General features: G+C 47.9%; 1 protein-coding gene across 9 annotated transcripts in view; it reads left to right on the top strand.

Annotated features, from left to right (window-relative positions):
• Positions 1-27,424, top strand: part of LZTS3 (leucine zipper tumor suppressor family member 3) — a 157,367-nt gene that overhangs the window by 119,960 nt on the left and 9,983 nt on the right. For 3 of the 9 annotated variants that reach the window (XM_034771578.1, XM_034771576.1, XM_034771573.1), the window contains exons 2-4: positions 2,110-2,269; positions 23,565-23,669; positions 26,814-27,302. In XM_034771578.1, coding sequence (XP_034627469.1) covers positions 26,853-27,302 — 450 coding nt within the window. In that variant the 5' untranslated portion in view covers positions 2,110-2,269; positions 23,565-23,669; positions 26,814-26,852. Of the gene's footprint in view, positions 1-2,109; positions 2,270-8,704; positions 8,776-23,564; positions 23,670-26,813; positions 27,303-27,424 lie in introns of those variants that run through there. The other 6 variants (XM_034771579.1, XM_034771574.1, XM_034771580.1 and 3 more) reach the window with 4 other exon arrangements.

Raw genomic sequence — 27,424 nt, 5'->3', positions numbered from 1 at the left:
CTTTAAGGTGCCACCAGACTCCTTGTTGTTTTTACCTGAGAGAGAGTGATGAAGGCATTAAAAAGTAACAATTGATCTAGAGAAGATGGATCGAGCTCTGCTATTCGTCCTTCCTCTTAATACAAGAACAAAGGCACGTTCAATGAAACTGAAAGGGGGCAAGTTTGCAAATTGAGTAAACGGAATATTTTATATACAATGAACAGCTAACCTGTGGAACTCATTGCCACAAGCCGTTGGTGAGGCAAAGAGCTTAGCAGGAGTCTGAAGCTTGTTGTCTGCCTAGAGCAGCAGATTTCTGTCTCCACGGAGGCGCTGAGCCATCAGCGGTTGGGAGTAACCTTGTATCTTCAGGTCTTGCTTTGTTTCTTTTAAATAACTTAAAATAATGGAAGCGTTGTGAGAAATCCATTTTCCATGGAAAAAGGAGGGTAAACTGGCGAGCACATGTGGTTTGTATCACTGTCCCCCTCTGGAGAGAGTCAGGATTTCTCAGCTGTGTGACTTAGTCCCTATACAGCTAATGCGGAGTCTCCTTTAGCTTAGGTGGAGGGGCCTGTGCTCTTGGAATAAGCGGAGCTGAGTTCTATCCCTGCTGTCACCATGATGTTCAGCATTGACCATCACCCGTCACACGGGCAACCGTGAAGTCCTAGGAAACCAAGTAACAAACCCAAATGAGTACAAAATACTTGTGGAAGGGCTAGGAATGCAGGGTCCAGAGTGATGTCATGATGTGAAAAGTTGAGTAATGGACTATTTTTAGCAAGAGGATACCAGACTGGATGGAGCATTATTCAGCTCCAGTATGGCATTTCTTAGGGCCGAGGTCATGTATTGCGTTTGTGTGTAGCACCCTTCATCCCGAAGGATCACAATACACTCTACAGCTACACAGGAGTCAGTTCTGCCACTGTCATGCTGCCAGGAGGTGTTGAACACTCCCCAGCTGTGTAGGACAGAAAGTGAAAAATAACTTGCCCAGCTGAAACTTCAGAGGGAGCTTAGATGGGCAGAATGTGCCCAAATAAGAATCTGGGGCTCACATCCTCAGTCTAGCGAAAAACTCCATGGGAACTATTTCCATGAGTGCTCAAGGTTTGCTCCTGTCCCCTGTAAAACATATTGGCTCTTCTGCAAAGTGTTAAGTGGATTCTGATGCATCAGGGAGAAATTCTCTTGCTTGAATGCAATTATCTAAACATGATACAAGAGGGGGGAAAAAAACTTATGACACAAGAAAGTTACTCCTAAGATAACAGTGAGTATTTTTAAGATTCACAGCTCACTTGTTACTAGAGTAAATGGCAGAGTCTTTTGGGGTCACTACAAAACTCTCTCTAAATCACCCCTTTCCAAAGTGAGATTCACCCAGTCACTGCCTGTCCAGAGAAACCCCAGTTAGTCAGTCAAGATGAGCCTGATTCAAGTCTGACTGGAGTCAGGATGGTTCATTTCATTTGGAGTTAGATTGAACTCTTGGTCTGTTGAATATTGTCTCTTGCTCCTGATTCCCCTTTTCCCCAGTTTTAATAATGGATCAGATCTGTAGTGTGGCTGGCCATCAAAGGCCTGATTCAAAGGCCATTGACGTCAACAAAAAGGTTCCTAGAGACATCAGTGGGCTTTGCATCAGACCCCAGGTGAGCACAATACTTACTTAGGTTGTAAGCTCTTTGGGGCAGGGCCTACTTAGCACAATGGGGCCTTGTTCCCTGGTTGGTGACCTCCAGGCACAACCACAATACACATAATAAGTCTGACTGATACACCCATACATACATACAGCAGGATGGCTCCCTGGAAATCACAGCCCTTTTACTACTAGGCAGTAACTGGAATCATAGAATACCAGGGTTGGAAGGGACCTCAGGAGGTCATCTAGTCCAACCCCCGGCTCAAAGCAGGACCAATTTCCAGACAGATTTTTTTGCCCCAGATCCCTCTGGTCCCCTCAAGGATTGAACTCACAACCCTGGGTTTAGTAGGCCAGTGCTCAAACCACTAAGATATCTGCCCCAGGAAGGCCCAGTGGATTAGATGCACTTCATTTGCCTAGTTGCAGTAGCCAGTTTGGTGGTTCACAAAGCACTTCTTTATATCTTTCAGAGTCTGTTTCAAGTGGCACCGATGGGATTTTTACACATGTAACTCCTAATGCATCCAAATCTGCCTGTGAAGAGAGAGAAAGAGACAGCTCAGTCTCCGCATAGTTCCAACCAGGACTTGGCAAAAGGACTGATGCTTCAACCTCTCTAAAGGTTTGGAGGTCAGTTTAGATGAGCACCCTGAAGTTTGGTTGTTTGGCCGGACTTTGTGTGAGCTGTCAGAACCCTATGTCCTGTTTGAGTCCATCCTCCTGCAGAGAGCTCAATTTCCACCCTTTTCCCAGGAGCTTTCAATTTCTGTTTTGTTGTTTGGGGTTCATTGGTGCATCTTAATACAACCAAGAATCCAGGCTAGGTGCTTTACGGACAAGTAGCAAAGACGACTCATAGTCTCAGCCCAAAAGAGTTTGCAGTCAAAGTGTCCGGATGCAACAGATGGACCAAACAGACACGTAGGATACGGGCAGGAGACTTGGGAGGTAGAAATAACCATAAAACAGAGTCTGTTAGAAATCGCAGCTTTAAACTTGATAGCTTGCCTCTCTCACCAGCAGAAGTGGGTCAAATAAAAGATATTACCTCACTCACCTTGTCTCTCTCACCAGTGCCAGACAGGAGTGACTTGTCGGTATAATGGCAGAATGGTTCTGATAGATAGGACCCTACCTGAAAACCTAAATCTGCAAAACTGGTCTGGAAATATTATACTATTATTATTATTTATGCATTACTTGTATTGCAGTAATGCCTAGGAACCCGAGTCATGGACCAGGACCCCATTGTGCTGGGCGCTGCCCAAACCAGAACAAAAAGACCATCCCAAAGCGCTTATACTCTAAGTATAAGACAAGAGATTACAGATGGATAAAAAGCTCTCTAGTACATTCAAGGCTACTGTATGTTAACACTCTTAATGAATGGTCCAGGAGAGAAAAATTTTATTTAATAAGACTTTTTTATATTAATAGTAAGGGGGACAGCACAGTCTGGTGGCTGAACATGGGACTGTGACTTTAGGAGTCCCCAGTGCTATTCCCATCTCTCTCTCTCTCTCTCTCTCTCTCTCTCTCTCTCGTGCAGAGTCACGGATAGCTCTGTGCCTCAGTTTCCCTATCTGTAAGACGCGAGTAGAAATACTACAGTTCTGCACAGGGGTGTTGTGAAGGTCTTTTCATGCATGTAGAGTGCTCTGAGCTCCTCAGATGGAAAGATCACAGAAGGGCAAAATGTTAGTCAAGGAATTCAGATGTGCCTGCTTACAGTTTGCTACCAATTGACATTAACCGGTTTCTTGTTGAACACTAACTGCAAGACACTGCTTGGCTGTTCCAAACAGCACTTTAATGTCAGCAAAGCCCTTTACATGAGCAGGTTCTCAGTTAGCTGCTGTTTGTGGAATCCCTCCCTCTTGCCTGCCTTTGCCCTGTGAAAGCCAAAGACCAAACGGGCACGACCTTTCTTGTTAGTTTTGAGAGCCTGCTCAGTACAACTGGGCTCTGGGCTTTCAAAGAGCTCTGTTACAAAGGGCTTTTGCTCTGTTTTCCTTGGGATTCACTTTTGAAAATGGACATTGATGAAACAGGGTGCTGTTTTTCATTTGTCTCGCAGGGAAAGTATTGTAGCTGGATGGGTAGATTTGATAGTCAGCTCTGTGTATTGGAAAACCTTACTCGGGCTTCCAGTCCTGCGTTCCTTGCACATCCAGAGCTTCTTCAGTCAGGGCCGGCTCCAGGCACCAGCCCACCAAGCATGTGCTTGGGGCAGCATCTGGAGGGGGGCGGCGCGGTGCTCCGGCCTGAGAGCGGAGCCGTGACTGGGCTCGCCGCCCTCCCCCCGGGGCTCTGGCCGCCGGGGAGTGCAGAGCCCTGGCCGAGCTCGCCGCCCTCCCCCCGGGGCTCTGGCCGCCGGGGAGAGCAGAGCCCTGGCCAAGCTCGCCACCCTCCTCCCGGCGCTCCGGCCGCCAGTGGAGCCGCGGCGGGCTCTCCGCCCTCCCCCCCGGTGCTCTGGCCGCTGGGGAGAGCGGAGCCCCAGCCGGCTCGCCACCCTCCTCCCGGCGCTCTGGCCACCAGTGGAGCCGCGGCGGGCTCTCCGCCCTCCCCCTGGTGCTCTGGCCGGTCTGGGAGAGTGGGCCCGCGGCCGGGCTCAGCGCCCTCCCCTGCCGCACTCCCTGCACGGGGGAGGGGCAGCGGGAGGCTTTTTTGCCTGGGGCGGCGAAAAAGCCAGAGCCGGCCCTGCCTTCAGTGGGGGTTTCGGGTGTGCAGGAAATGAAGCCTCAATGCCCATGGACGCTACTGGGAGCGATGGATGTACCAGGAATGCCATCTAGCTCTTCGTGAGGGAGAGCAGGAGACTGAGGCTGACTGCAGGTTTGAGTATAGTTGCAGGCAGGCAGAAAATACAGCAGGGACAGCGTTTTGCCACTGGCTTCAATGGAGTCAGGCTTTCACCCAGAGTTTGTTTGCTTTAGACGCAACAAATGCTGCATCGTGGCAGAGGGTTAGACTGGCTGACCCTTGCAGGCACCTTCTAACCAGGGCCGGCTCCAGGCACCAGCGTAGCAAACAGGTGCTTGGGGCGGCCAATGGAAAGGGGCGGCATGTCCGGGTCTTCGGCGGCAATTTGGTGGCGGGTCCCTCAGTACCTCTCAGAGGGAAGGACCTGCCGCCGAAGAACAAAGCGGCAGCGGTAGAGCTGCTGCTGAAGTGCCGCCGATCTTGGCTTTTTTTTTTTTTTTCCCGCCGCTTGGGGCAGCAAAAAACGCTGGAGCCGGCCCTGCTTCTAACCCTATGGTTCTATGATTGCTTACATAGGTTCTGTCGCCTTTCAGAACTTTCTTCCCACTTCAAAAACGGCTCAGTTAGACTTGAGGGCAAAGAATTGTAGAAAGGTCATACTTTGTGGTTTAAGATGAATTACTCCGTACTCCTATGCTGTTCTCTTATTTGGTTGGTCTTGCCCTTTAACATACGACTGTGCTCTGAAAAGTGCCTTTGTAAAAATGCTTTTGTGGGACTCCATGGTTGTGCCTCAGTGGTTCCCGATCAAACGTGCTCACTCCACAAGCAAAACCACAAGTTTTCCAGCTGCCGGCCCTGCAGCCTCCGCCTGGGGTCTGAGAGTCCTGCCAGGTTCAGGAGAACAGTGAGGAAGGTGATTTTTACCTCCTGTGGACTGCATTGATGAGACTGAGACTGGAATACTGTGTCCGGGTTTGATGCCCACATCACTTAAAAGGGCTGTTGGAAAAAATTGGAGAGGGTGTAGAGATAAGCCACAAAAAATATTTGAGGGCTGGAGAAAATGCTTTACAGTGAGAGACTTAGAAAGCTCAATCTGTTGCGCTTGAAGATTGAGAGCTGACTTGATTACAGTGTATAAGTACCTTCAAGGGGAGAAATTACAGGTATTTTAGGGCTCTTTAATCTAATCTAGCGGAGAAAGGCACAACAAGAACTAGTGGCTGGAAGCTGAAGCCAGACGCATTCAAATCAAAAATAAGGCACAGTTTTGTAACAGTGAGGGTGATCAAGGGAAGTGGAGGAGTCACCATTTCTTGATGTCTTCTAATCAAGACTTTCTGGAAGAGGCTTTAGTCAAACACAAGTTATTGAGCTCAGTGCAGAGGCAACAGTGAGATTCAAGGGCCTACAGTACACAGGTCAGACTAGATGATTTTGTGGTCCTTTCTGGCCTTAAACTCTGTGAAACTTTACTTCTCATGCAGCATTACTAGTGGTAAAGGTTCTACAGGTCAGGTGATGCTTTCAGATTATGCCTTTAGTGACACCTGTGAAACCCATTGCCGTCCCCTGGCATGGACGCAACTGATTGGAATTTAGTTAAGAATTTTGTTGATGAAAGTCCTCTCCCTCGAACCACACCGAGGCCTGAACCACCATGTTCAGGTTCTGATCCAAACTCTCTCCCAAAGTTCAGGAGAGGCATGTTGTATCTGGGGTTTTGCCTTAGTCAGCTATTCCCCACCCCCAGTTAGAACCAGGTCCAATGCCTATTGAAATCTGTGTGAGTCTTTCCGTTGACTTCACTGGGCATTGGATCAGGCCTATAGTAACTAAGCTTGAGCAATGATAGTTTGGGATTTGCTCTGATTCAGCTCTAACCATAATAATGACGGATGAGCACAGCTCAAATGGCATGCAGTGAGTGCACGATACTCCGTCATCCCCGCATACAGTAGGCTAGTAAAATAGCAGTCGCTTCATTACCTGCGGGAGTTGTACATGTCAGCCTTGTGTTATTAACGTTGGGCAGATCCGTTGGAGATTTGTCAAGATGTCGCATTCTGTACGAAAACCCGAGAGCATTAAAGAAATGAGGCCTGAGTATCCCAGCTCTGCAGTCAGCAAGGAAGGCACTTCCGCGAAATACGGAAAATAGCAGAGCAACGTAACGCTTCAGCTAAACTCCAGTGCACCCTGTCCCGGAGCATGGATGTGTGTGTGCTCCCTCTACTCGTCAGGGCCCATTCCTTTGAAAAAGTAGCAGGACTCTTTCTTTACCTGAAATCTGGGAACATGCGTTGTTGGAGCTAGAGGTTCTAGTTTCTCTTCCCCGTGTCCCAGGCGTATGGTTACCTGATGACTCGTGTCTGTGTCCTGCCTGCTAGGAAGTTCACACACTCACTCTCTCTCTCGTCTACTGGCCGATCTCCAGTCCCACTAACTGATACCGCTAACAGCGCTGGGGAAAGAGGGATCTCAGGACATTTTGGCAGGGACAGAGTAAATTACTTTTCATGATTTTTACCTGTTTCCTCTCCAGCATTTGTTAATATTGCCCTAGACTCTTTGTTCTCTACTAAATCTGTCCTCTTCCGTATAGTAATCTATCTCCCGCTCGTCCCTCCACTTCTGTGTTTCAAATGGAGCTGAAATTAACATGGCCCTTTCCATTTAACATCACTTACTTTTATTTCTACAGTACATCATCATGCCAGAATGAGCCAGTGTTCCTCCAAGCGGAACAACTCTCTAGGAATAGTGTCAGCTATTTAATTACTGCTGTAGAACCAACAGAGGAAGCACTAAATATTATGTTTATATGTAGGTCCTACAAAAATGTGGCCAGCATGTTTATTGGTAATAGAATGTTTGATTTAAAAAAAAAATTAGCTAATGAGAGCCCGAAAAACTCTCTCCATTGATGATAACTATTATTAAAATGGGGCAGATATTTGACCTTCAAATACCCTTGACAACAACCCTATTCTTTAAAAATCAAACAGGGACCCCCATGCTTTTGTGTTGATGCAAATTCACTGAATTTTTCAGGCTGGTTATTAGAATTTTATAAATTCATAGATTCTAGGACTGGAAGGGACCTCGAGAGGTCATCGAGTCCAGTCCCCTGCCCGCATGGCAGGACCAAATACTGTCTAGACCATCCCTGATAGACATTTATCTAACCTACTCTTAAATATCTCCAGAGACGGAGATTCCACAACCTCCCTAGGCAATTTATTCCAGTGTTTAACCACCCTGACAGTTAGGAACTTTTGTATTTCTGAGATAGCAGGTTGATTCCTTTCAGCAGCTGGAATGGTACAGAGGCTAGGTATGTCTCCCAAATTTGTTTGTAGTTACAGTGTTAACAATTAACTTAGTAGATCAGAAATAGTGAGGTCTTTATAATCTGGCCCAGTTTGCTGTTCAACTGCTTATCTGAAAGCTTTTTTAAAAAAATGCAAATGATTATAGACTTTGCAAACGAATTTGGCTAAAGCAGGTCTGACTATACAAGAGTAATCTAATCAACATTATTATTATTGCAGCACCTAGAAGCTGCAACTGAGATTGGAGCTCCATTGTGCCATGCCCTGCACAAATACATAGTGAGAGACCATTGCTGCCCTAAAGAGTTCATGACCTAAATAAGCCAGAGGTTGGCAGTAAGAAGTCTGATCATCCTTAGTTCACAGATAGGAAACTGAGACACAGAGAGATTAAGTGACTTGCCCACAGTCCCACATTGAGTCTGTGGCAGAGCCAGAACTTGAACCCAGATCTCCTGAGGCCCAATCTAGCATCTTAACCACAAGATATTTCCTCGCCACTTTTAGAATTTAAGGCACTCCTACTGCAGCGATGGGCATGTACTATATTCCCAGGCAGATAGAAGGGCGATTGTATTAATTAGATATTGGGCTGGTAGGATGTTGTTAGGGCCATCTTTTCTATCACAACATTAGAGAGTTAATTTGGGGTCTGTGCACTTTTACAAAAGGATTTGCTAGGGAGCCCGCTCCACTATAATCCATCCGGACAAAGGAATTCCTCTCCAGCTTTTACTGAACACACAAAAGGAGTTCAGATTGAAATACTCGGAAATGGAAAGTTAGATCAACATTCATTCTGGAAAGGTTCCCTTGTCCTCCTTTTGTGTTTGCATAAAGTCTCTTAATCCAGGTTTTCATTTAAAGCCCCTTAGTAACCAAATGCCCTTTTGGGGGAGGGGGTGAAGAGCTGGTTCAATATTGATTTTTAGCTTAGTCATTTTTGTAGGATGCATCCTGCTGTTAAGATAAACATAACACAGGACCGAGGATTGCAGTGAATGGAAAACTTCTCTCTCTCTCTCTCTCTCTCTCTCTCTGTCTCCCTGATGCTTGGTCCAGTTGTGCTGCGGATGGGATACAACACAGACACAGGTCAGTCGCTAACAGGTTGCTTTGCCCTGACTTCTGGCTGGTATGTTCTGATGCCCTCTCACCTGGGTCTCCCCTGCATCACCGTAGGGTAACTCAGACTATTTCAGGCTGCCATCGTGGTATAATGGAGGGAAGTCTGTTCCAAAGTGGGGCAAGCTTAAAACCTGTTAGACAGAAGGGACAATCTAAACAGACAAGCAAAATGTTCTGGGTTGTAGATTCGTAGATTCCAAGGCCAGAGGGACCATTGTGATCATCTAGTCTGACCTGTATAACACAGGCCAGAGAGCTTCCCCACAGTAAATTCCAAGAGCAGATCTTTTAGAAAAGCATCTATCTGTCAACTCTTGTTTAAAAACTGTAGGGTTCAGCACAACATAGTTTAGAGCAGCATTGGTGGAGGGAAGGGGTCTCACTTGGGCACCTAAAATCATGGCCAACATTTCCAAAAGTGGCTTCTCACAGCCATCTAGCGTTTTGAAGATGGGATAAAAAAAGATGATAGACGTCTAAGAGACGGACGGATGGTCTTGTGGTTAAGGCTCAGATCTAGAAGCAGTAAATGTGTAGCTAACAGCTATATCCCAGTCGCTTTTGAGAGGAGACTAGAGTAAGGTAGAAAGGCTGTGGACTGAGACTCTGGAGGCTTGGGATCAGTTCCTGGCTCTGCCACAGACTTCCAGGGTGACTTTGGGATCTCTGTGCCTCAATTCCCCCTATTAAAGGGGATGATCATGCTTCCCTTCTCCCACCCTGGGCCCATGTTCTCTATTTAAATTGTCAGGTCTTTGGTGTAGGGACCATCTCTTAACGCATGAATGTACAGTGCCTAGCACAATACAACTCTGATCTCAGATATCGCCTCTAGACTCTGCTGTAATATCAGTCACGGACCCTGTGGTTACAGCAGCTGTCCCTATGTATCTGGGGTTTTGTGCAGCCCCCGTGGCACGGCGTTGGGTGTACTTGAAATGTGACCGAAAGTAAGGGCACTAGGGACCCTCGTTAGAATGTTTTCCAGCCTTTCCTCCTTCCGCTCAACCAAGAGTGAAGTTTCGTGACCACTTTCTCTCTGGGGAGCTGCCCTGCGGAGGGAAGGTGCCAACCAGGCAGTGGTCAGGCTCCCCAGGAACCGGCTACAGCCGAATAAATTCCGTTTAGCCAGACGACAAGAACCTGGCATAGCCCCAAAGCCCTAGAGAGGGGTATGTATGATGTGCAGATGACAAACACCTGTCCCCAAGCTGGTAGGTTAGTTCCAGATGTTTTTCGTAGCTCTGTGCTATACCCTGCAGGGCCAGGCCTAGGAATCGGGTGTTCGTCCATTCAGGAACATAGGTCCTGCAGCCTTGGCATCTGTGCCCTGTTCCTAGTCCTGTCCCTGCCCAGTTCCCAGGGGCATCCCGTTCTGCTCGAGGGATGCATCAATCATATTCTTCTTTAACAGCCAGCAGCACCTCAGTCTGTAGCAGAAGAGTGGGACCACATGGATCCTCTTCTACCTCCCCCTTCCAGACCAGACATCTGCTGCTTAGACACCGTTCCCCTCTCCACCAGGCAGAGTGGAGGAATGGTCCCTAAGCAGAAGAATTTCTATGTGCTGGTCAGTGGGGAGAATCTCATGAGGCCCAGCAGAGCTGGAAACACTAGATCTGTTTTTCTGATCTGTTTCTCTAGGAGGGAAGCCGTGTGGTTCAGTGGCTAGTGTACAGGCCTGAGAGATAGCAGACTTGGTTTCTAGTCCCAGCTCTGCCACCAGCTCAGTGTGTGACCTTGGATGAGTTACTTCCCCCCTTTTGTGCCTCAGTTTCCCTGTGATGGGCTAATGATTCTAGCCCATTTTTATATCTGTGGATGAAAAGCTATATACAGCAATTATATTATCTACCAAGGCATTTCTAATGAGTCTATCCCCATGGTATCTGGGCAGCCTCTTTCCACAGGACCTCATCCACTCAGAAGGCAGATTTGGCAGCCAAGGGATCTCTGTAAAGAAGGAGCCTTGCTGAATGTGGAGATGATATCATTAAAGCCTTTGTTTGATGTCACGTACAGTTGATAGGCAGGCTGCTGACTCCCCTCACTTTGGGCTTGTCTACACAGCATTGCAGTCAGTGCAAGCTAGGGGGAGTGGTTTCTAGCGCACACATGTAGACCCTGCTGGTGCACTCTAAAAGGTACCTAGTGCATGTTAATGTAGTCCTGTTTGAAACGGGACTACATCAGTGCAAACCATGTACCTTTTAAAGTATGCCAGCAGGTTCTATATGGGGTGGCTGGAGCATTCTACAGTTCATACCCCCATAGACTGCACTGGGGCACCATATAGACAAGCCTTTTGTCCTGTTCACAGATCTGACCACAGGAAAACCCTCAGTTCTTCTGGGGTGACCCTCATTTCTTCTTCACTATGGCAATGGGAGCCAGGCACAAAGGAGCCAGACTTCAACGCAGCTAGTAATTGGCAGTTCCTTTCTTGGCCTAATTAGCAGTGAGAGCTGCCATCCCATTGTCCTACTTTCCAAGAGAGCTTGTTTCTTTAAGAACATAAGAACGGCCACACTGGGTCAGACCAAAGGTCCATCTAGCCCAGTATCCTATCTTCCGACAGTGGCCAATGCCAGGTGCCCCAGGGGGAATGAACAGACAGGTAATCATCAAGTGATCCATTCCCAAACTTCTGGCAAACAGATGCTAAGGACACCATCCCTGCCCATCCTGGTTAATAGCCATTGATGGACCTATCCTCCATGAACTTCTCTAGTTCTTTTTTGAATTCTGCTATAGTCTTGGCCTTCACAACATCCTCTGGCAAGGAGTTCCACAGGTTGACTGTGTGTTGTGTGAAAAAAGGCTTCCTTTTGTTTGTTTTAAACCTGCTGCCTATTAATTTCATTTGGTGACCCCTAATTCTTGTGTTATGAGAAGGAAAAAATAACACTTCCTTATTTACTTTCTCCACACCAGTCATGATTTTATAGACCTCTATCAAATCCCCCCCTTAGACGTCTCTTTTCTAAGCTGAAAAGTCCCATTCTTATTAATCTCTCTTCATACAGAAGCCGTTTCATACCCCTAATCATTTTTGTTGCCCTTTTCTGAACCTTTTCCAATTCCAATATATCTTTTTTTGAGATGGGGTGATGACATCTGCACACAGTATTCAAGATGTGGGCGTACCGTGGATTTATGTAGAGGCAATATAATATTTTCTGTTTTATTGTCTATCCCTTTCTTAATGATGCCCAACATTCTGTTTGCTTTTTTGACTGCCGCTGCACATGGAGTGGATGTTTTTAGAGAACTATCCACAATGACTCCACGATCTCTTTCTTGAGTGGTAACAGCTAATTTAGACCCCATCATTTTATATGTATAGTTGGGATTATGTTTTCCAAACATTCAAGTCCTTGGCTTGGTTACTTTGTCCTGTGCCATCCCGAGTGCATTGCATGGGAAGGCTGAAGTCCTGATGCATTAACCTGTCCAAGTTTTGGTGCCTTTGGGTGAATGTCTTCTCTCTTGGGTGCTCTTTTCATGAGAGCAAGGGCCATATTTGGTCATGCAGATATATAGCTCCACTCCTAGCAGATCAGACAGCAAGAGATGGTGAAAGAGACTCTTCAAAGGAATATTATTCTTCCAGGGACATTCTCAGCTGCCCATCTGCAGCTAACTTGTGCCACTCCAGTCATACAAAGAGACCCTAGTGGAAGCATAAGGTCTAGCCCAGTGAATGTGAATGCATATTGCTACAGGCATAGATACAGGGACCAACATGGTCTGTGACTGCGCTATACCTTGGGAACCCCGTAATCACACTGGGGAGCAGTTACTTGTGTGAGTAGTCACACTGAATTAATCGCTGACCAAAGTGTGAACAAGGGGGATTGTGGTTTGAATGGGAGCATTCCGCCGTAGCCATATTTAGGGAGTATATGTACCGTGCTACCCTGCAGCAACGCAGCTTTAAAGGACAGGGATGAGGAGTGCCCAGCCAGTTGGTTAAATGCCCAAGATTCCTAATCCTTCAGTGAGTGACACACCTAGACAAAGAAATGCCCCTTACATCACATCCTAAGCACCAAATCCTGAGAGGTGCTGAGAGCTGGGTGCTCAGCATGTTTGCAAATCAGTCCTAAGTTTAGGCACCGTTTGTTGAAAATCTTAGTTATCATGTCCCTAGTAACTCCTTAGTGATAGTGATATTTTAGCCCTCCAGCCACTCGGTTGCAGAAATCCCTTCCTCGTTAACTCACTCTGAGGTAGTTTGAGAAGCCAGGTCTGTGTACGTTAGTCTGATTTTAGTCTGTGTACATTAGGTGCTTCCCAACACCATGGTATTTGAGTGACTATGGGAACAGAGTTTGGTGGACTGGATCCAGTTTCAAGCATGCAGGTGTTCACATCACAAGCCCACCATCAACTGGCAACCAGACTAGCCTCCATACTGGCAGTCTCAGAAGCGAAGCCAAGGAATGAGTGGGCTATGAAAAAGGCTCTACCCTCCCACCACTAGAGGAACAGCATGGGAGAATACTGCATTTCCACTCCCATTGCTGTACCGTGTTAGGCAGCCGGGTCTGTACATTGGTTCTGTACTGGTATCACTATTCCATGTAGGGGTGTGGCTGTTTTGATTTAAAGAAACAGTTATACCCATACACCCTACATTTCTGGGAATACGCTATACCAGCATAAGCACCTTATATATAAACTGTGTCCATGCTGGAGGTGGGGGAGTGTACCACTTTAACTGTACCAGTACAGTTATACATCTTTTGATTGTAGACCAGGCCCTTAGTGCAGAATGTCAGTCCCCCGGGCTGTCAATATGGCACCTTTCATTGACACTTCACCCACGTAATGAACACCGCGAAGGCTTCGTACAGCTCTAGATGTGTGGGGGAGGGGTAGAGGAAGACCACGTGGAGTCAAGTGACGCTTTTCTGGCTATAGGTTCTTTTGACCTGATGCAAACAGACTTTGGAACCTCTGCATTCCATAGGGTTACCATACGTCTGGATTTTCCCGAACATGTCCGGCTTTTTGGGCCTCAAATCCCCATCCAGGGGGAAATCCCAAAAAGCCGAACATGTCCGGGAAAATAGGGAGGGGCCAGCGCCGCTGGGTGCTGGGCCGGCGGTGCTGGGCCGGGGGTGCTCGGCCGGGGGCCGGGCCAGGCCCAGCGGTGCAGGGCCGGGGGTGCTGGGCCAGGGGCTGGCCCGGGAGTGCGGGGCCGGGGGTGCTGGGCCGGGGGCCGGCAGTGCTGGGCCAGAGGCCGGGGCCGGGGCCGGGCCGGGGGCCGGGAGTGCTTGGCCGGAGGTTGGCCCGGGGCCGGCACCCCAGGAGCCGAGCCAGGCTGGAGATACTGGGGCCGGGGCTGGCCGCCGGAGGAAGCCACTTGGTTGGGGGGGCCAGACTGGGCCGCGCCTCCTCCCCCCAGCCCCCCAGCTTACCTGCTGCCTGCTTCAGGCTTCCCGCGAATCAAATGTTTGCGGGAAGCAGGGGAGGGGGCGGAGTTGGGGCGGGGACTTTGGGGAAGGGGTGGAGTTGGAGCAGGGGCATGGGTGGGGCTGGGGGCGGGGCCGGGGCCCTGTGGAGTGTCCTTTTTTGGACATTCAAAATATGGTAACCCTAGCATTCCATCTCTCCTCCATGACTCCACAGTTTTTCTTTTATTTATATGCGGAGCCAGATTTCCCTCCAGATCTGCAGTCCTGATGTTAAATGGCACAAGAGACTTTTTCATGTCATAGATATGAGAGCTATTTATGAACATAGTAAGCAGTATAAATTATGGAGGCACCACAGCACCCCCATAGTTAGGGTTGCCTAGAGACGTACACCAAAAAGAGGCTTTACATTTCTTTGTTTGAATAATTTAGTGTAACTTCCCTAAACGTACAGCACTTAGGGCCCAACCCTGCAAAGATTTAAGCATATACTTAACTCTACTCTTGTGAGTAGTCCCAATGGAGCCAATAGAATATCTCACATGAGTAAAGTCAAGCATATGAAGAAGTATTTGCAGGATCACAGAGTCTGATCCAGCCCCAGTTAAGTCAATAACAGTCTTTCCATGTACTTTGAGGGGTGTTGGATCAGGTCTAAAATGAATCTACAAGTAACTGTTAATTAGTTGGAGTTATAATCCATTATAAATTACCCCTTTTGAATTTTTGAGTGGAGCGAGTCCAACTTTTTTTTCCTCCCATTCCTCTTGTAATTAATGGCTGATGTTTGAGATTTAATAGTTAATTTACTGCCCAAGAGACTGTTTGGATGTATATATTATCAAGTTTGCTAGTTCGTTATGGCACGACCAATTCCTGTCTTAATGTAACTCACAAACCCCTTAATGATTTTAAATTAAATTAAATTAAATTAATGGAGATATCCCATCTCCTAGAACTGGAAGGGACCTTGAAAGGTCATCGAGTCCAGCCCCCTGCCTTCACTAGCAGGACCAAGTACTGATTTTGCCCCAGATCCCCAAGCGGCCGCCTCAAGGATTGAACTCACAACCCTGGATTTAGCAGGCCAATGCTCAAACCACTGAGCTATCCCTCCCCACATTTGACAGAGTTTACTTTGGTCATACAGTAGTCTTGTCCCTAATTATGTTTTCCTCATAATGATTTTGTACGGTAGGAAGAAAATTACTGTTTGGTATATTTATATATGACTTTGAGCGGGTTCTATAAAGAAACATGGAATTAAATAGATAGATGATATCCGGGTAGCCTTTAACAGTTCAGGTAACTTTTTCATTTTTGTGGACCGCACATGGTTGGATGAAAGCTCAAACTTTTTACAATCTTTGTATGAAAAATAACAAAATTAATTAACTAAATTACAGTTTAATGGGCCATATCCTCAGTTAGATCTACACTGATTTATACTAGCTGAGGACCTGGCCCTAGGCTGCTAAAGGCAATTTAAGATCAGACATGTCCTTATTGCAGGGGTAGGGATAGGGTTATTTGGCTGCTGATGACTGAGGATTTTTGCACGTAATGGTCTGTGTGCCTCAACTGAGAATTAAGCCTTGTATCAGAATTGTTTATGTAACCTCTGCTTGTGAGTTCCATATTTGAATTCTGGGTTTTTTTAAGGCTGTGTTTAATGGTGCTTCTTTTGAAGCACTACGCTGGAATTGAATGAAGTTTTTGGTTGGTTACTTGTGACCTCTCTGTTGCCACTCAAGAAATTCATGGTATGCAACCATGGAGTTTGATGACAATTGCAAGGACAGAGTCTCTCCTTCCTATTCCAATAGCACAGTCCCCCTAATACTTGTGTTAAAGGGGAATCCTCTGCAGCTATTAACAGTATAAGGCTCGTGACCCATGGCTGAGCAGTTCTTATTCCATCCACTAGAGGTCAATGGTATACCATCCCATTCCTGAGCATATTTAAGGCATTATTTTATTGAAATACCATAGACAAAGAGGCCTTCTGTCCACTGTTCTCAGCAGATGTGAGCAAACTCCACTGCAGCCGACACCAAGTTCATTAAAAAGCCATTAGCCTCATGAAATCTTACTTTTTTTTCTCCAGCAAATATTTGTAACAAAGGCAAAAGTTCTCTCCTCAGTGACTAACATCAAAGCTGTGTGGCATGAAGGTTTGGGATAGTTGAGGTAACCATCCCAAGATTCATAGGCTGATCTGAAGCTTATCTGAGCCTCTCTGCTTAAGAAATCAAGTTGGAAACCTCATGTGAACTGTGTTTCTGTTTTTTGCCAGCGAGGTATGGAACACTGCAAGACAGCATCTGTTATGGTATTTAATGAGCAGTGTGTTCGCTGGGAAGGACTGTTATACACTCATCTGTGATCCCAAAAGGAGACAAATCAACCAAACAGGGCCAAAGAGTGAGGTAATTAGTTTTAACCTCAGTCTTCTCTTCATGGGACTTTGTCTGAGGAAGGACTGCGGTAAAAACTGATCTAAAATCAGAGCTGGTCTCTTTTTTTTTTTTCAAACCAATTTTTTTCCCCTTAAAAATTACTTTTTTCCAGAACAAAATTTTTGCATAAACAGTCATTAACATTTTTGAAGTTTTTCAATTTCTCTGTGGAAAATGGAGTGCTTTTTATGCTCTTTTCAAAGTCTGTTGTTCAAAAGGTTACCGACAGAGATTTCAAAATGTTACATTTGCCAAAACTTGACTTTTCAGTAAACAAATATATCAACAGCCATTTTGATACCAGTCTTCATGTTTTCCATTAAAATTCCAGAGGAAAAATTCATATTTAAAAAAAAAAAGTGGGAGGGAGAGGCATCCCTTTCAAACCCTTCAAAGCAAAAACATGTTGGCTATTTTGAAATGTTTCAAGAAGTAGGTGTTTGTGTTTTCCAACCAGAGGGCTCGATTCGGTGACTAGCGTTTTACTCCAGGAGCAGTCAGTGGAATTGCCGAAGGAAGGGCACAGAATCTGGCTCTGAACAAGGGCTGAACAAGGTCACTATGTGTGAGGGGCTCGGATGTTGGCTTCTTTCTGGGTGCCCACCGAGCAGAGAGTGGTGGTGAGAGTAACTTTGAATGGATATCGTTCAGCCGCATGTTATGGGCCTGGGGTCTGCTATTTGCCCTTGTGTTGACAAGGCCTGTGGCTTTTCTTCTACCACAGGGATGGGCAGCTTTAAGGTAGGAGAAGGCCACAAAATCCACTCAAATGCTTTGATGGGTTGTGTCCTGCCCCGGGGATGGGAGGAGTTGGAGAGCGAGCCCACCCCATATTCACCCCATGGCTCCTGTCCCACAGAGTTGGGCCCAGCTCCCTACTCTGTCCCATTTGTCTCTCACCCCAGAGCTACATGACATGTGCAAGATCCTCCCTGCAAGCATCCCTCCGTGCTCCCTTCCTGGCCTTGGCCAACCAGATCCCACCCCCAAGCACCTACCTGAATCCCAGCAGGCAAAGAGTTAACTCTTGGCTTAGACCTCACCCAGGTAGACAGGGCAGAGATGCAAAGTAGGGATGGAGGCTGAAGGCCTAATCAGGCCCTTGGAGTCAAGCACTCTGCCCACTGGACTCAGTGGAAAGACAGACCCCCCCACAACAGCAGCTTTATAGGAGCAGAGAGGCCAGGAGTCTCTAGGGAGGCAGGGCTCCCCTGTTGTTTGATTCCTGGGCTTTAGCCTGAGCCGGGCCTGGTTTCTTTTGTTGATGGCTGTGGTGGGCTGGCTCAGGGGGTTGCTTCGAGGACCCACTGACTTTTGGGTTAGCTCCTCATCTGGTGTAAGCTCCCATAGCTCCTTCAACTTAATGCTAGGATAGTTTTTCCACCAGCTGAGGATCTGTCCCTTGTCTCTGATGCCAGTTGGAAGCCAGCCCAGGATGGTGGTAATTGAAAGTGGTGGCCATCAGACTGGTAGCTTATAGGGGGTCAGGTGGTGGGTCTCAGGACAGTTCTCAGTGGGCAAGGGTTCACATCACAAAAACCATCACACAGTGTTAGCAGTCTTGGTAAAGAGGCCAGGGCAGGACTCAGATACTCCAGGGAAGAGGGCCATATAAGTACCCGGACTGATAAGTCCAGAATGGGCCCTGGGGCTGTGAAGGTGGTCCCTGCAAGGCAGTGTGGGGCAAGCTTTCCGTGTCTCTGTGTTAGACGTTGCCTGGCACGAGAGAGCTGCCTTGGGGAGTGTTAACAGTCTGCTCCTTTCACCAGCACTAAATTGACACGCCATTTTTTTTAAAAGGATAAAAGCGTCTCTCCGGTTACTTCATCTTGCCCTCAAAAAGTCAGTGTAAATGTCACCATGAAATTTACAAAGCTGATAACACTAAACTGGATTTCTTCCCCAAAACCCTGCTCACTTGATAGAGAACTTTGCATGGAAGTCAGTAACATTCTCTACCCTGGCCTAGAACTGGGACCTTGCAGTCACTCTGTGATATCAGCCACCGGCAGCTGGGATACCATAAAGGACAAGCGGCCTATAAAGAGCAAAAATCCTCCAAAGTCATTGAAATAAAGATTACTCCTAAACACACATGTAATTAACTGAATGAAAAGTCTTCCCTGATTAGCATAATCCTCAGGCACAGGATGGGATGAGTTTTATTTGAGCCAGTTGATTGTGCATCACTTTCCTGGGTGATCGTGACAAACCAAGTCTCTGCAGTGCCTAGGAGACGGCTGGATTTACTGTGAGGCAGAGCTCTGTCGTGGGGTTCCTGTCATGTTCTTCCTCGAGGCCTTATGTGATGCACAGTGAGGTGGATGCAACTGTTGCACAACAGTGTAACCTACACTAACACCTTGTGGTGGTTTGTCCCCCTCTAGTGGCTACACCATCTGCAGAGGCTTATGAGTCAGGTATTGCCTCAGCTCACCCTTCGCTCCAGTTGTAGAGGCTCATGCTTTTAAATCCAGAGGTCTTGGGTTCGAGCTCTACAGCAAGTCAGCCTGGGCAATGGTTACACCAGCGCATGTGAGCGAAGGCTAATGTGCCCTGAGCAGCAGCAAGTCTCTAGCCCCACTGCAAAGGAGTCAGAAGCGCACAGGGTGAAAAAGGGGCATAGAATGGAAGTGTCTGAGGTGTGATCCTCATCATGATTATGCGGCATCCCTCTTAGGCCTAGCTTCTGCCGCTGGGCTGCAACAAGTTGATGTCTGCACAGCAGTGCTCTCATTAATGCAGGGTCAGGGTCCCCAGCACTCCCCATCTTCATCACTGCTGGCACGTTGCATTCTTCACTGACCCTGGACATAGTTGGGTCCGGAGGGGGCGAGAAGACAAACGTGAATACACTTGCGCTCTCTTTCATTTCATTTATACAATGTTTTGTGCCTTAACCGTGCAGCGTCCCCACCCTGAACGGGCAGGGCCACCTCCAGTGTGTCTCCGCTGCAGTTAAAAACCCGCGGCTGGCTTATCCTAGCTGATTCGGGCTCCGGCTAACGGGCTGTTTATTTGCAGTGTAGACGTTCAGGCTCGGGCTGGAGCCTGGGCTCTAGGACCTTGTATGGTGGGAGGGCCCCAGAGCTCGGGCTGCAGCCTGAGTCCGCATGGCTATACCGCAGTTGAACAGCATCTTAGCCTGAGTCAGCTGGTACAAGCCAGCCGCCGGTTTTCAATTGCACCCTCAGTCCCTCAGCTTTCGGTCGCTAAACTGGGACAGCCAAGGGGGCCAATGTTCTGACCGGTCTGGAGGTCTTTTGCGATGTGGGCAGCTGTCCACTGGACTGAGGTTACTGACACATTTGACACTGGTCACCAACCTGTCATCCCACACTCACCACTTAAAATCCCTGGCATCCCAGGGGTGAAAGGGTTCCCTGGACCAATCCGCTGAGCCCTTTCTTGCTCAGTCGGCTGAGAGCTGTAGCTGGGAAGAAATGAGGCAGTGGTTTGTCGGTGTCTGGCTTTGCGATGAGCTCATCTCTCGGCGTGTGTTGCAGCAGCAGCTGATCACCACTATTTCCCAGCAGTGCTTGGCAGGCACTTCGCTCCCCGGGGCTCATCAAGCGAAAGAACAGACATCCAGCAGAGGAGCTTTGGAGTGCTGCCGGCCAGGTGCATGTCGCCTTACGCACCGCTCGCTGTCGTTTTGTCATGGAGTTGCAGCTCTGTTCAGTGCGCATGTGGTACTGGGCTCAGCACGGCCGGAGCAACACAGAGCTGACGGCGCTCCATGAGGGCGACTGCTCACTTACATACACCTCTGACTCCTACTCTCCCCCCACTCCCTTCCCTGAGTGCTGAACATGTGCTCCAGGGAGCTCTGGGGAGAACACTGACTCCCCTGCTGTTCAGACAGTTTCTCCTGTGACGCCATTTCAGCCGAGGGCAAAAGCAGCGTGACTAGCTGGAAAAAGAAGGCCCTAATCCTTAGTGCTGTCGGTGTGAAAGTGAATGGACAAAAGGCGATGAACTGCTACATATACTGCCTGCACCAATATCTAGCTTAGGGGGGAAACTCCCATTGACTTCAGTGGAAGCAGGGTTAGGCCAGTGCTAAGCAGTGTGCATGTGAAAATCTCACCCTGGAATGGAGAAGCCCTGTGACAGTAGATCACAAGTTCCCTCTCCCCACTGGTGCAGGTGTGTTCACTAGTGTATGGTCCATAGCGTTATCCTGCTTCAAAGAACAGAGGTTCCATGTACCTTCGGAAACTGATCTGCAGTCAAATACACCTCACTGCTTGGATGCTTTTTGTTTTTGTTTTGTTTTTGTTGCTCTTTAGTCTAAATTTTCCATAGTTCAGTTTCATCCCATTACACTGAATACCAACCTCTGTTTCCCTACGTGACTGCTTGCTCTTTGGAGCTTACACCCTTCAAATGTATGTGCGCATTGTAGCTGTTATACCCCCCCCACACACACCCTTGTACCAGTGTTTTCCTGAGGGGGTTCTGCGGACTCCTTGAAGCCAGTGACTTATTACCTTGCCCGGATATTAAAGAAATAGGATCAGCTGCCTAAAGAGAGAGGACTTAGGGTGTGGGCTGAGCAGTCCTGAGGGAGGAACCGTAGGAGCAGCCAAGCCTGAGTAGAAGGTTTGAGCAGAAGTTTGTTATATCATTGTTAATTTTTTGTTGTTAAATACAAACCCAAAGAAGGGGGTGAGCCTTGAGTCTTCCCAGTGTGTGGACACTGGTTTAGAGCAGGTTGGAAATTACATCTGCTCACACCCCTCCTTAGTGCTTTTTATGGAAAAAATTCCATTGGATTTAGTGGAGATTAAACCAGTAGGGTTCTGGAGACATAACTCTGAAATCCCTAGAGTGTTATATCCCTACTATAGACTCATATAGGCTTGTTTAAACACTGATAATGAGGGTATCCTTCTCTATTCACTTCTCTAGGGTTTGTCCATAAGGGATGGTTCCTTAGCCAGGCAACCCACAATAAACTTAAGCTTTCCTGCTCGACCAGATCCTCCAGCCCAGTACTCATTTAATGGCTTTTTTTCTGCATATCCACCTTGTCGTCATTGCCTTTCTGTTACACAAGTGCCAGGACTGGACTGGCTGATCCGAGTGCTAATTTATTTCACTCTGTTAAAAAATGACTGTGTATAATTAGATTTGCAACAATGAGGGGCTGGAGGGTTCAGTGTTTTGCCTTTCCAGTGGACTAGATCAGCAGTTCTCAACCAGCGGTCCGTGGCCCCCTGGGGGTCTGCAAGCTCTTTCAGGGGGGCTGCGGAGCCCCACGGCTGGCTCTGAGCTCCGGCGCTGAAGCCGGGAGCAGCGTGGGGCTAAAGCCAGCAGTCCCACCCCCACCCCCGCCAGGAGCAGTGCAGGGCTAAAGCCAGCAGCGGCACAGGGCTAATATCAGCACCCCGTCAAGCCCCTGAAGCCGCAAGCGGTGTGGGGCTGAAGCTGGCAAACCTCCCCCAAGCCAGGAGCAGCACTGGTAGCCCCCCCACACAACTGTAAACAGCCCGTAGCTACCCCCTGCCTGAATCCTGAACTACTCCCTCACTTCACACAGCCCCTACATACCCCCTGCCTACACACAGCCCCAGCTTCCCCCTGCCTGCACACAGCCCCAGCTACTCCCCGCCTGCACCCTGAGCGGTTTTTAAACTTTTTGAAGTGAGTCCCCGCTTTGCGTTATATTTTTTTGGTTGTATCCCCCCACAGCCCAGACATGCTCAGTGGCCAACTGAATGAGTCAGGGGGTGGAGGTGACGTCCCTCCCTGCTGTGCGGAGCTGGCTCGAGCCAGCCTTACTGTAGCGGTACACCAAACAGGTGTAATTCATAAAGTCAAAAAGGCTGAGAACTTAACATTTGGATGGCAGCAGCCCATAAATCCCAGCGATAAGAACATAAGGCCATACTGGGTCAGATCAAAGGTCCATCTAGCCCAGTATCCTGTCTTCCAACAGTGGCCAATGCCAGGTGCCCCAGAGGGAATGAACGGAACAGGTCATCATCAAGTGATCCATCTCCTGTTGCCCATTCACAGCTTCTGGCAAACCGAGGCTAGGGACACCATCCCTGCCAATCCTGGCTGATAGCCATTGATGGATCCATCCTACATGAACTTATCTAGGTCTTTTTTGAACCTTGTTATAGTCTTGGCCTTCACAACATCCTCTGGCAAGGAGTTCCACAGGTTGACTGTGCCTTGGGTGAAAAGTGACAGCACCTCACTGCCTGGCAGTCACATTGAGGGGTGAGGATTCTACCGCTAACCTTGTGTCACCTCCCCTGTCCAGGGTTTGCTGTTTGAAATATATTCTGCCCGTTGTACTCCGACTGGATTTCTGTATAGGAGCTAGGGATCTTTTATTTGCTTAAAGCTATCAGGGTGAGATTATTTACAGGAAAGACCTGAAGCTTTTACTAACAGGACACAATGAGAGACTGACCTGAACCAGAACCCCAGATTGGAATCCTCGCATGCCTTTGTACCCTTATTCGCAAGACCACAGGGTTAAAATATGGGTAGGGTACAGGTTTGAGCATCTTCTTTATCATCATGCTGTTGGGAAGCTTTTAGCTAAGTCCTTGCCTCATAACTTGACAGCCACCTGGCACCAATCTCATTAATATGTGATCTTGGTCCCCTACCCGGTTCACCGGTTTTTCTCCTGTGCTTAGGTGCACAATTCTGCTCACCTGCCCTAGGCAGGATCAAGCCCAAGGGGGTGTAACGTGCAGGGCTGCGGTTTGATAAGGTCACCGTTTCAGAGCAGAGCCCGGGGAGGGTGGTGGTGATGCAAAGGGCAGTCTCTAGAAATGCAGTTGAATAAAATAAAAGTCCAAAATCATTGACCTTATTGTAACCTTTTATTTTTCCATTCCATTTTTAGTGCAAATAACCAGACCCGTGAGTGTGCTGTGATAACAGGGGACACTTGGGTGCGTAGGAGTTGCTGTATCGGAGCCAACCTTTAGACCTAAGCTGGCTCGCCAAAGTAAATAAAACCGATTGTCCTATTTTGCTTGGGGGAGGGCTAACCTCACAATGACACCCTGGGAGAATGAAACCTCCCACTGAGACCCCCAGCTTGGTCTGACCCTTTGTGTCACCGAGCTGCTATTAACAGATCAGACTCACATGGTACTTTCCATTGAGGATCTCCAGGGTGGGTCGGCATCATTATCTCCACTGTACGGGATGGGAACCTCTCCAGGATGCCCTGAGGTTGGATTGCTGCACTCCCTACAGCCAGTCCACATCCACCCACGATCAACACAAGGTTTTAGCCTGGAAAACCTAGAACTGAAGACCCCTGCAACAAAAGACCGGCCTTGCCTCTCTCTCTCAGGTGTTGTAAGATTTAATTGCAGGCCAGGCCAGATTCTCAGCTTGTGTAAATCAGTGTAACTCTACTGAAGTCAGATGTGGCTGATTTGCATTAGCTGAGGATCTGACCCAGTATTTGTAAAGTGCTTTTGAGATCCTTGGATGAAAGGTACTATGGAAGTGCCAAGTATAATTAAGCTCTTCAGGACTGGGACTTTGTCGTCTTACTGTTTGCAAAGCACCTAATGCACCTCTCATGGGACAGACCCTGAAGTGCTTGCTCAGTGCATAGTCAAGCAAAACTTGAGGTGGGTAGGAATTTACCAGAGTGAAGAAACGAGGCAGGCCCTTGGGATTTGACCCAGTTTCTATTTCGATTAGTGTCTCCCTCTTATTTCTACCACCTCCATTTCCCGTCATTTTGATTGGAATAAGCATCTGCTCTTGTTAGCCAATGACCAGTCGGGTGCGTATCATAGCTTGCCAAACTCTTGGCAGTGCTTTAGACAGGCCCCGCCATGCTCAGTCAGAATGAAATCCAGGAGCCTGATTCTCCATTGCCTTGCCCACTCCATGTCGCCGTTTACACCTGCGAAAGTGAAACACGACTTCCAAGGTGCACAGAATGAAGAAATCAGGCTTGGTAGTACATTACACCCCCTTCGTACAACCATGAATGACTACAGTGAGTGTAAGATAGTGGAGAATTGGTGGCTTTTCAGTGAAATGGGATCAGTGTCTGTGTGGATAACAGCATATCATTCTATAAGATCTGGCCTACTAGTCATTGAAGACAATGAGACTCTTTCCCTTGACTTTAATGACTAAGGGGATCAGGCCCAGATTATTGTCACATGGCTCTTCTTTGTGATTTTTCTTCTGCCCTCGCATTCAGAATATTGGCCTTCTCTTCTAATAAACAACTGCCCACAGCTAGTATTGGATCAAATTCTCCAATAATAACCAGTAGGGTGATCAAAATAAAGGAATTTCAGTTTTGTTTTGTTTTTTATTGAAATGATTTCATACGGATGAGGTGCTGGATTGAATTAACTAGTGATTGAAATTAATAGAAAACCCGGTGTTGTCATCAAGTATAACACTGTCATTCTCCCAGAAACCCTATTCAGACAAAATCTAGAGTGACCCGTTTTAGGGCTTTGTATTTTATGGGGTGGCCATGTCTTCAGTATCTGGTGGAGCATGGGTTGTGATGCCCTGGGGGTGCACATCTAGATGTCTGACCAGGATCATAACCAGAGACTGAGGCTAAAAAGTACATCCCAGTCTTTAAACCAACCCACCCACCCACCTTGTGCATGCTGAGGCCGAACTTTGGGAGCTTATTTAGCATAGTTTGGATGCTTGGATGCAGATGTGATCAATAAAGGTCATAAGCCTAAAGTTTCAAATTACTAGTGATTTTGGGTACCCAACTTGAGACCCTTTTAAAGAGGGCCTGATTTCCATACACTGCTGACCAGCTGCCCTCTGGAAACCCAGCCCATTTAATGTCCCGCATGTTGAGGACCCAAAAAGTGAGGGATCCAAAATCACTAGTTGTTCTTGAAAACACAGGCCATAGTTTATCACTCTAGAGGCTCACAGCATTGATTTAAAGAACTCCCCTGTGACCTGGGATGTAGCCATGAGGTCATCTCTTTGGCCAATCATTTAGTATGAAGATGTTCCAAGTGAGATGCCTGCATTGGAGAGAGGATAGAGATGGTCTTCTGGGGCTGGAGGTTCAGGACTGGTGCATCCATACCTAGAGCACTCTGGCTACATTTAATGCTGATAAATATGAGGGAATTCAGAGGAAAGCCACACAAATGTTTACCAGGCTGGAGAAACCGACATGGGAGGAAAGAATTAAATACCAATAGCTTGGCTTCAGCAATAACGAGGAGGAACAAGATAAGCATCTGCAAGCGTATGAAGGGTAAACAGCCGAAGGGGACAGGGCTTGTTTAGGGTGATCAAAGGGAGAATGTTTAGGGATAAAGAGAGTAAAAATTTGTCAAGGAAAATTTTAGTATAACTGTTGTGGGGGAAAAGCTTTTTATTCCACAGCCTCCTACAGCTCACATTTAGTCTCTCTGGGGTGGTGGTGGAAGTGCCATCACTTAGGACATTTCAAACCATACTGGAGAATTTACTGGAGGGAACAATTCCACCCAGGCCCCGTGAGGGACCAGGTGGGACCTCCATGGAGGAATGTTCCATCTGCAGTGACTCTATGAGGTTATTTTGATCTGAGAGATATTGCAGCAGTGACTCGGTAGCTGGGTCACCTTAAACCTCTCAACCCCCAGTAGAGTGCTGTTGGGCAGCGCTGCAACACGTGCCTGCCGCAGCACACTTCCTGCTCCTCCAGCTCCGGTGAACACAGCCCTAAGATCCCCAGATGGAGACGAACCAGAGCAATTCTGCTGCATGGGGATAGACAGGGTTTGGGGAACCTATGCAGCAGGGCTTCCAGCATGCTCTTGCCCGTAGAGGCACACACAACTGGGCAGGGGCAGATTAGGAGAGGAGCAGAGTCAGTGGATCTGCTGCTAGCGGAATCCACCAGCCATTGCCTCCCACCGGCGAAGCAGGGTCTCAGCCGTCATGGGAGTGAACACGGTCACAGGAGCAGGTGCAGAGCAGTAGCTGTCCCGCTCCGCAGGCTGGGAGGGGAGTATTCCTGCCCCAGCACACACAGCCCATGCGCTCAGAGACACATTTGCTCCTCTGTGTTCAGTGCTGAGCAAAGGGGAGATAGCAAATAAAGGCAATCCAGTAACACTCTTCTTTTCCTCTCTTTCAGTGCCACTGACTCGTGCCTCAACTTCACCTCTGAGTTGCCATGGCCAAGTTAGAGACCCTGTCTGTTCTTAGTGACCCAAGCTACCAGAGCCAGGACACCTTCCACTCGTTTGCCTCCAGGCCCTCTGAATCTGCCTCCCAAAACACTATGGGAAGCGTGGGCAGTGGAGTCGCCAATGAGCAAGAGTTTGCGATGAAGAGTGTGGGAACCAGGACTCAGAGCAGCAGCAGGCAGGCTGATGGCTCGCGGAATGGCTATTCCACGCGGGAGATCTCTAACCGTTACTCCGGGGAGGAGAAGACCTACAAGTCAGAGAAGATCTCCAACTCCCTCTACATCAATGGGGACCTGCGCAAGAGTGAGAAGATGAAGACAGACATTTGTGGGAACGTTACCACCAACAACGAGAAAAACCTGCCGCCTCCTCCCCAGTACAGAGAACCCAGTAACCCACCAAAGATATTGCCGGTCTCTGGCAAATTGGACCAGGTAAGATTCCGTTATACCTTGGTGCCCTGTGATGCTTGCAAGGCACAAGTCCAATGATGCAAATCCAGACAGCGAAGCAGAGAGAACTGGACAGGTCTTGGTCTGTAATTCTCAGTGGTCTG

The sequence above is a fragment of the Trachemys scripta genome, chromosome 5, assembly GCF_013100865.1.
Source record: "Trachemys scripta elegans isolate TJP31775 chromosome 5, CAS_Tse_1.0, whole genome shotgun sequence".
NCBI lineage: Eukaryota > Metazoa > Chordata > Testudines > Emydidae > Trachemys > Trachemys scripta.
Note: the sequence above shows the minus strand (reverse complement) of the source record. Positions and strands in the feature narration are given on the sequence as shown.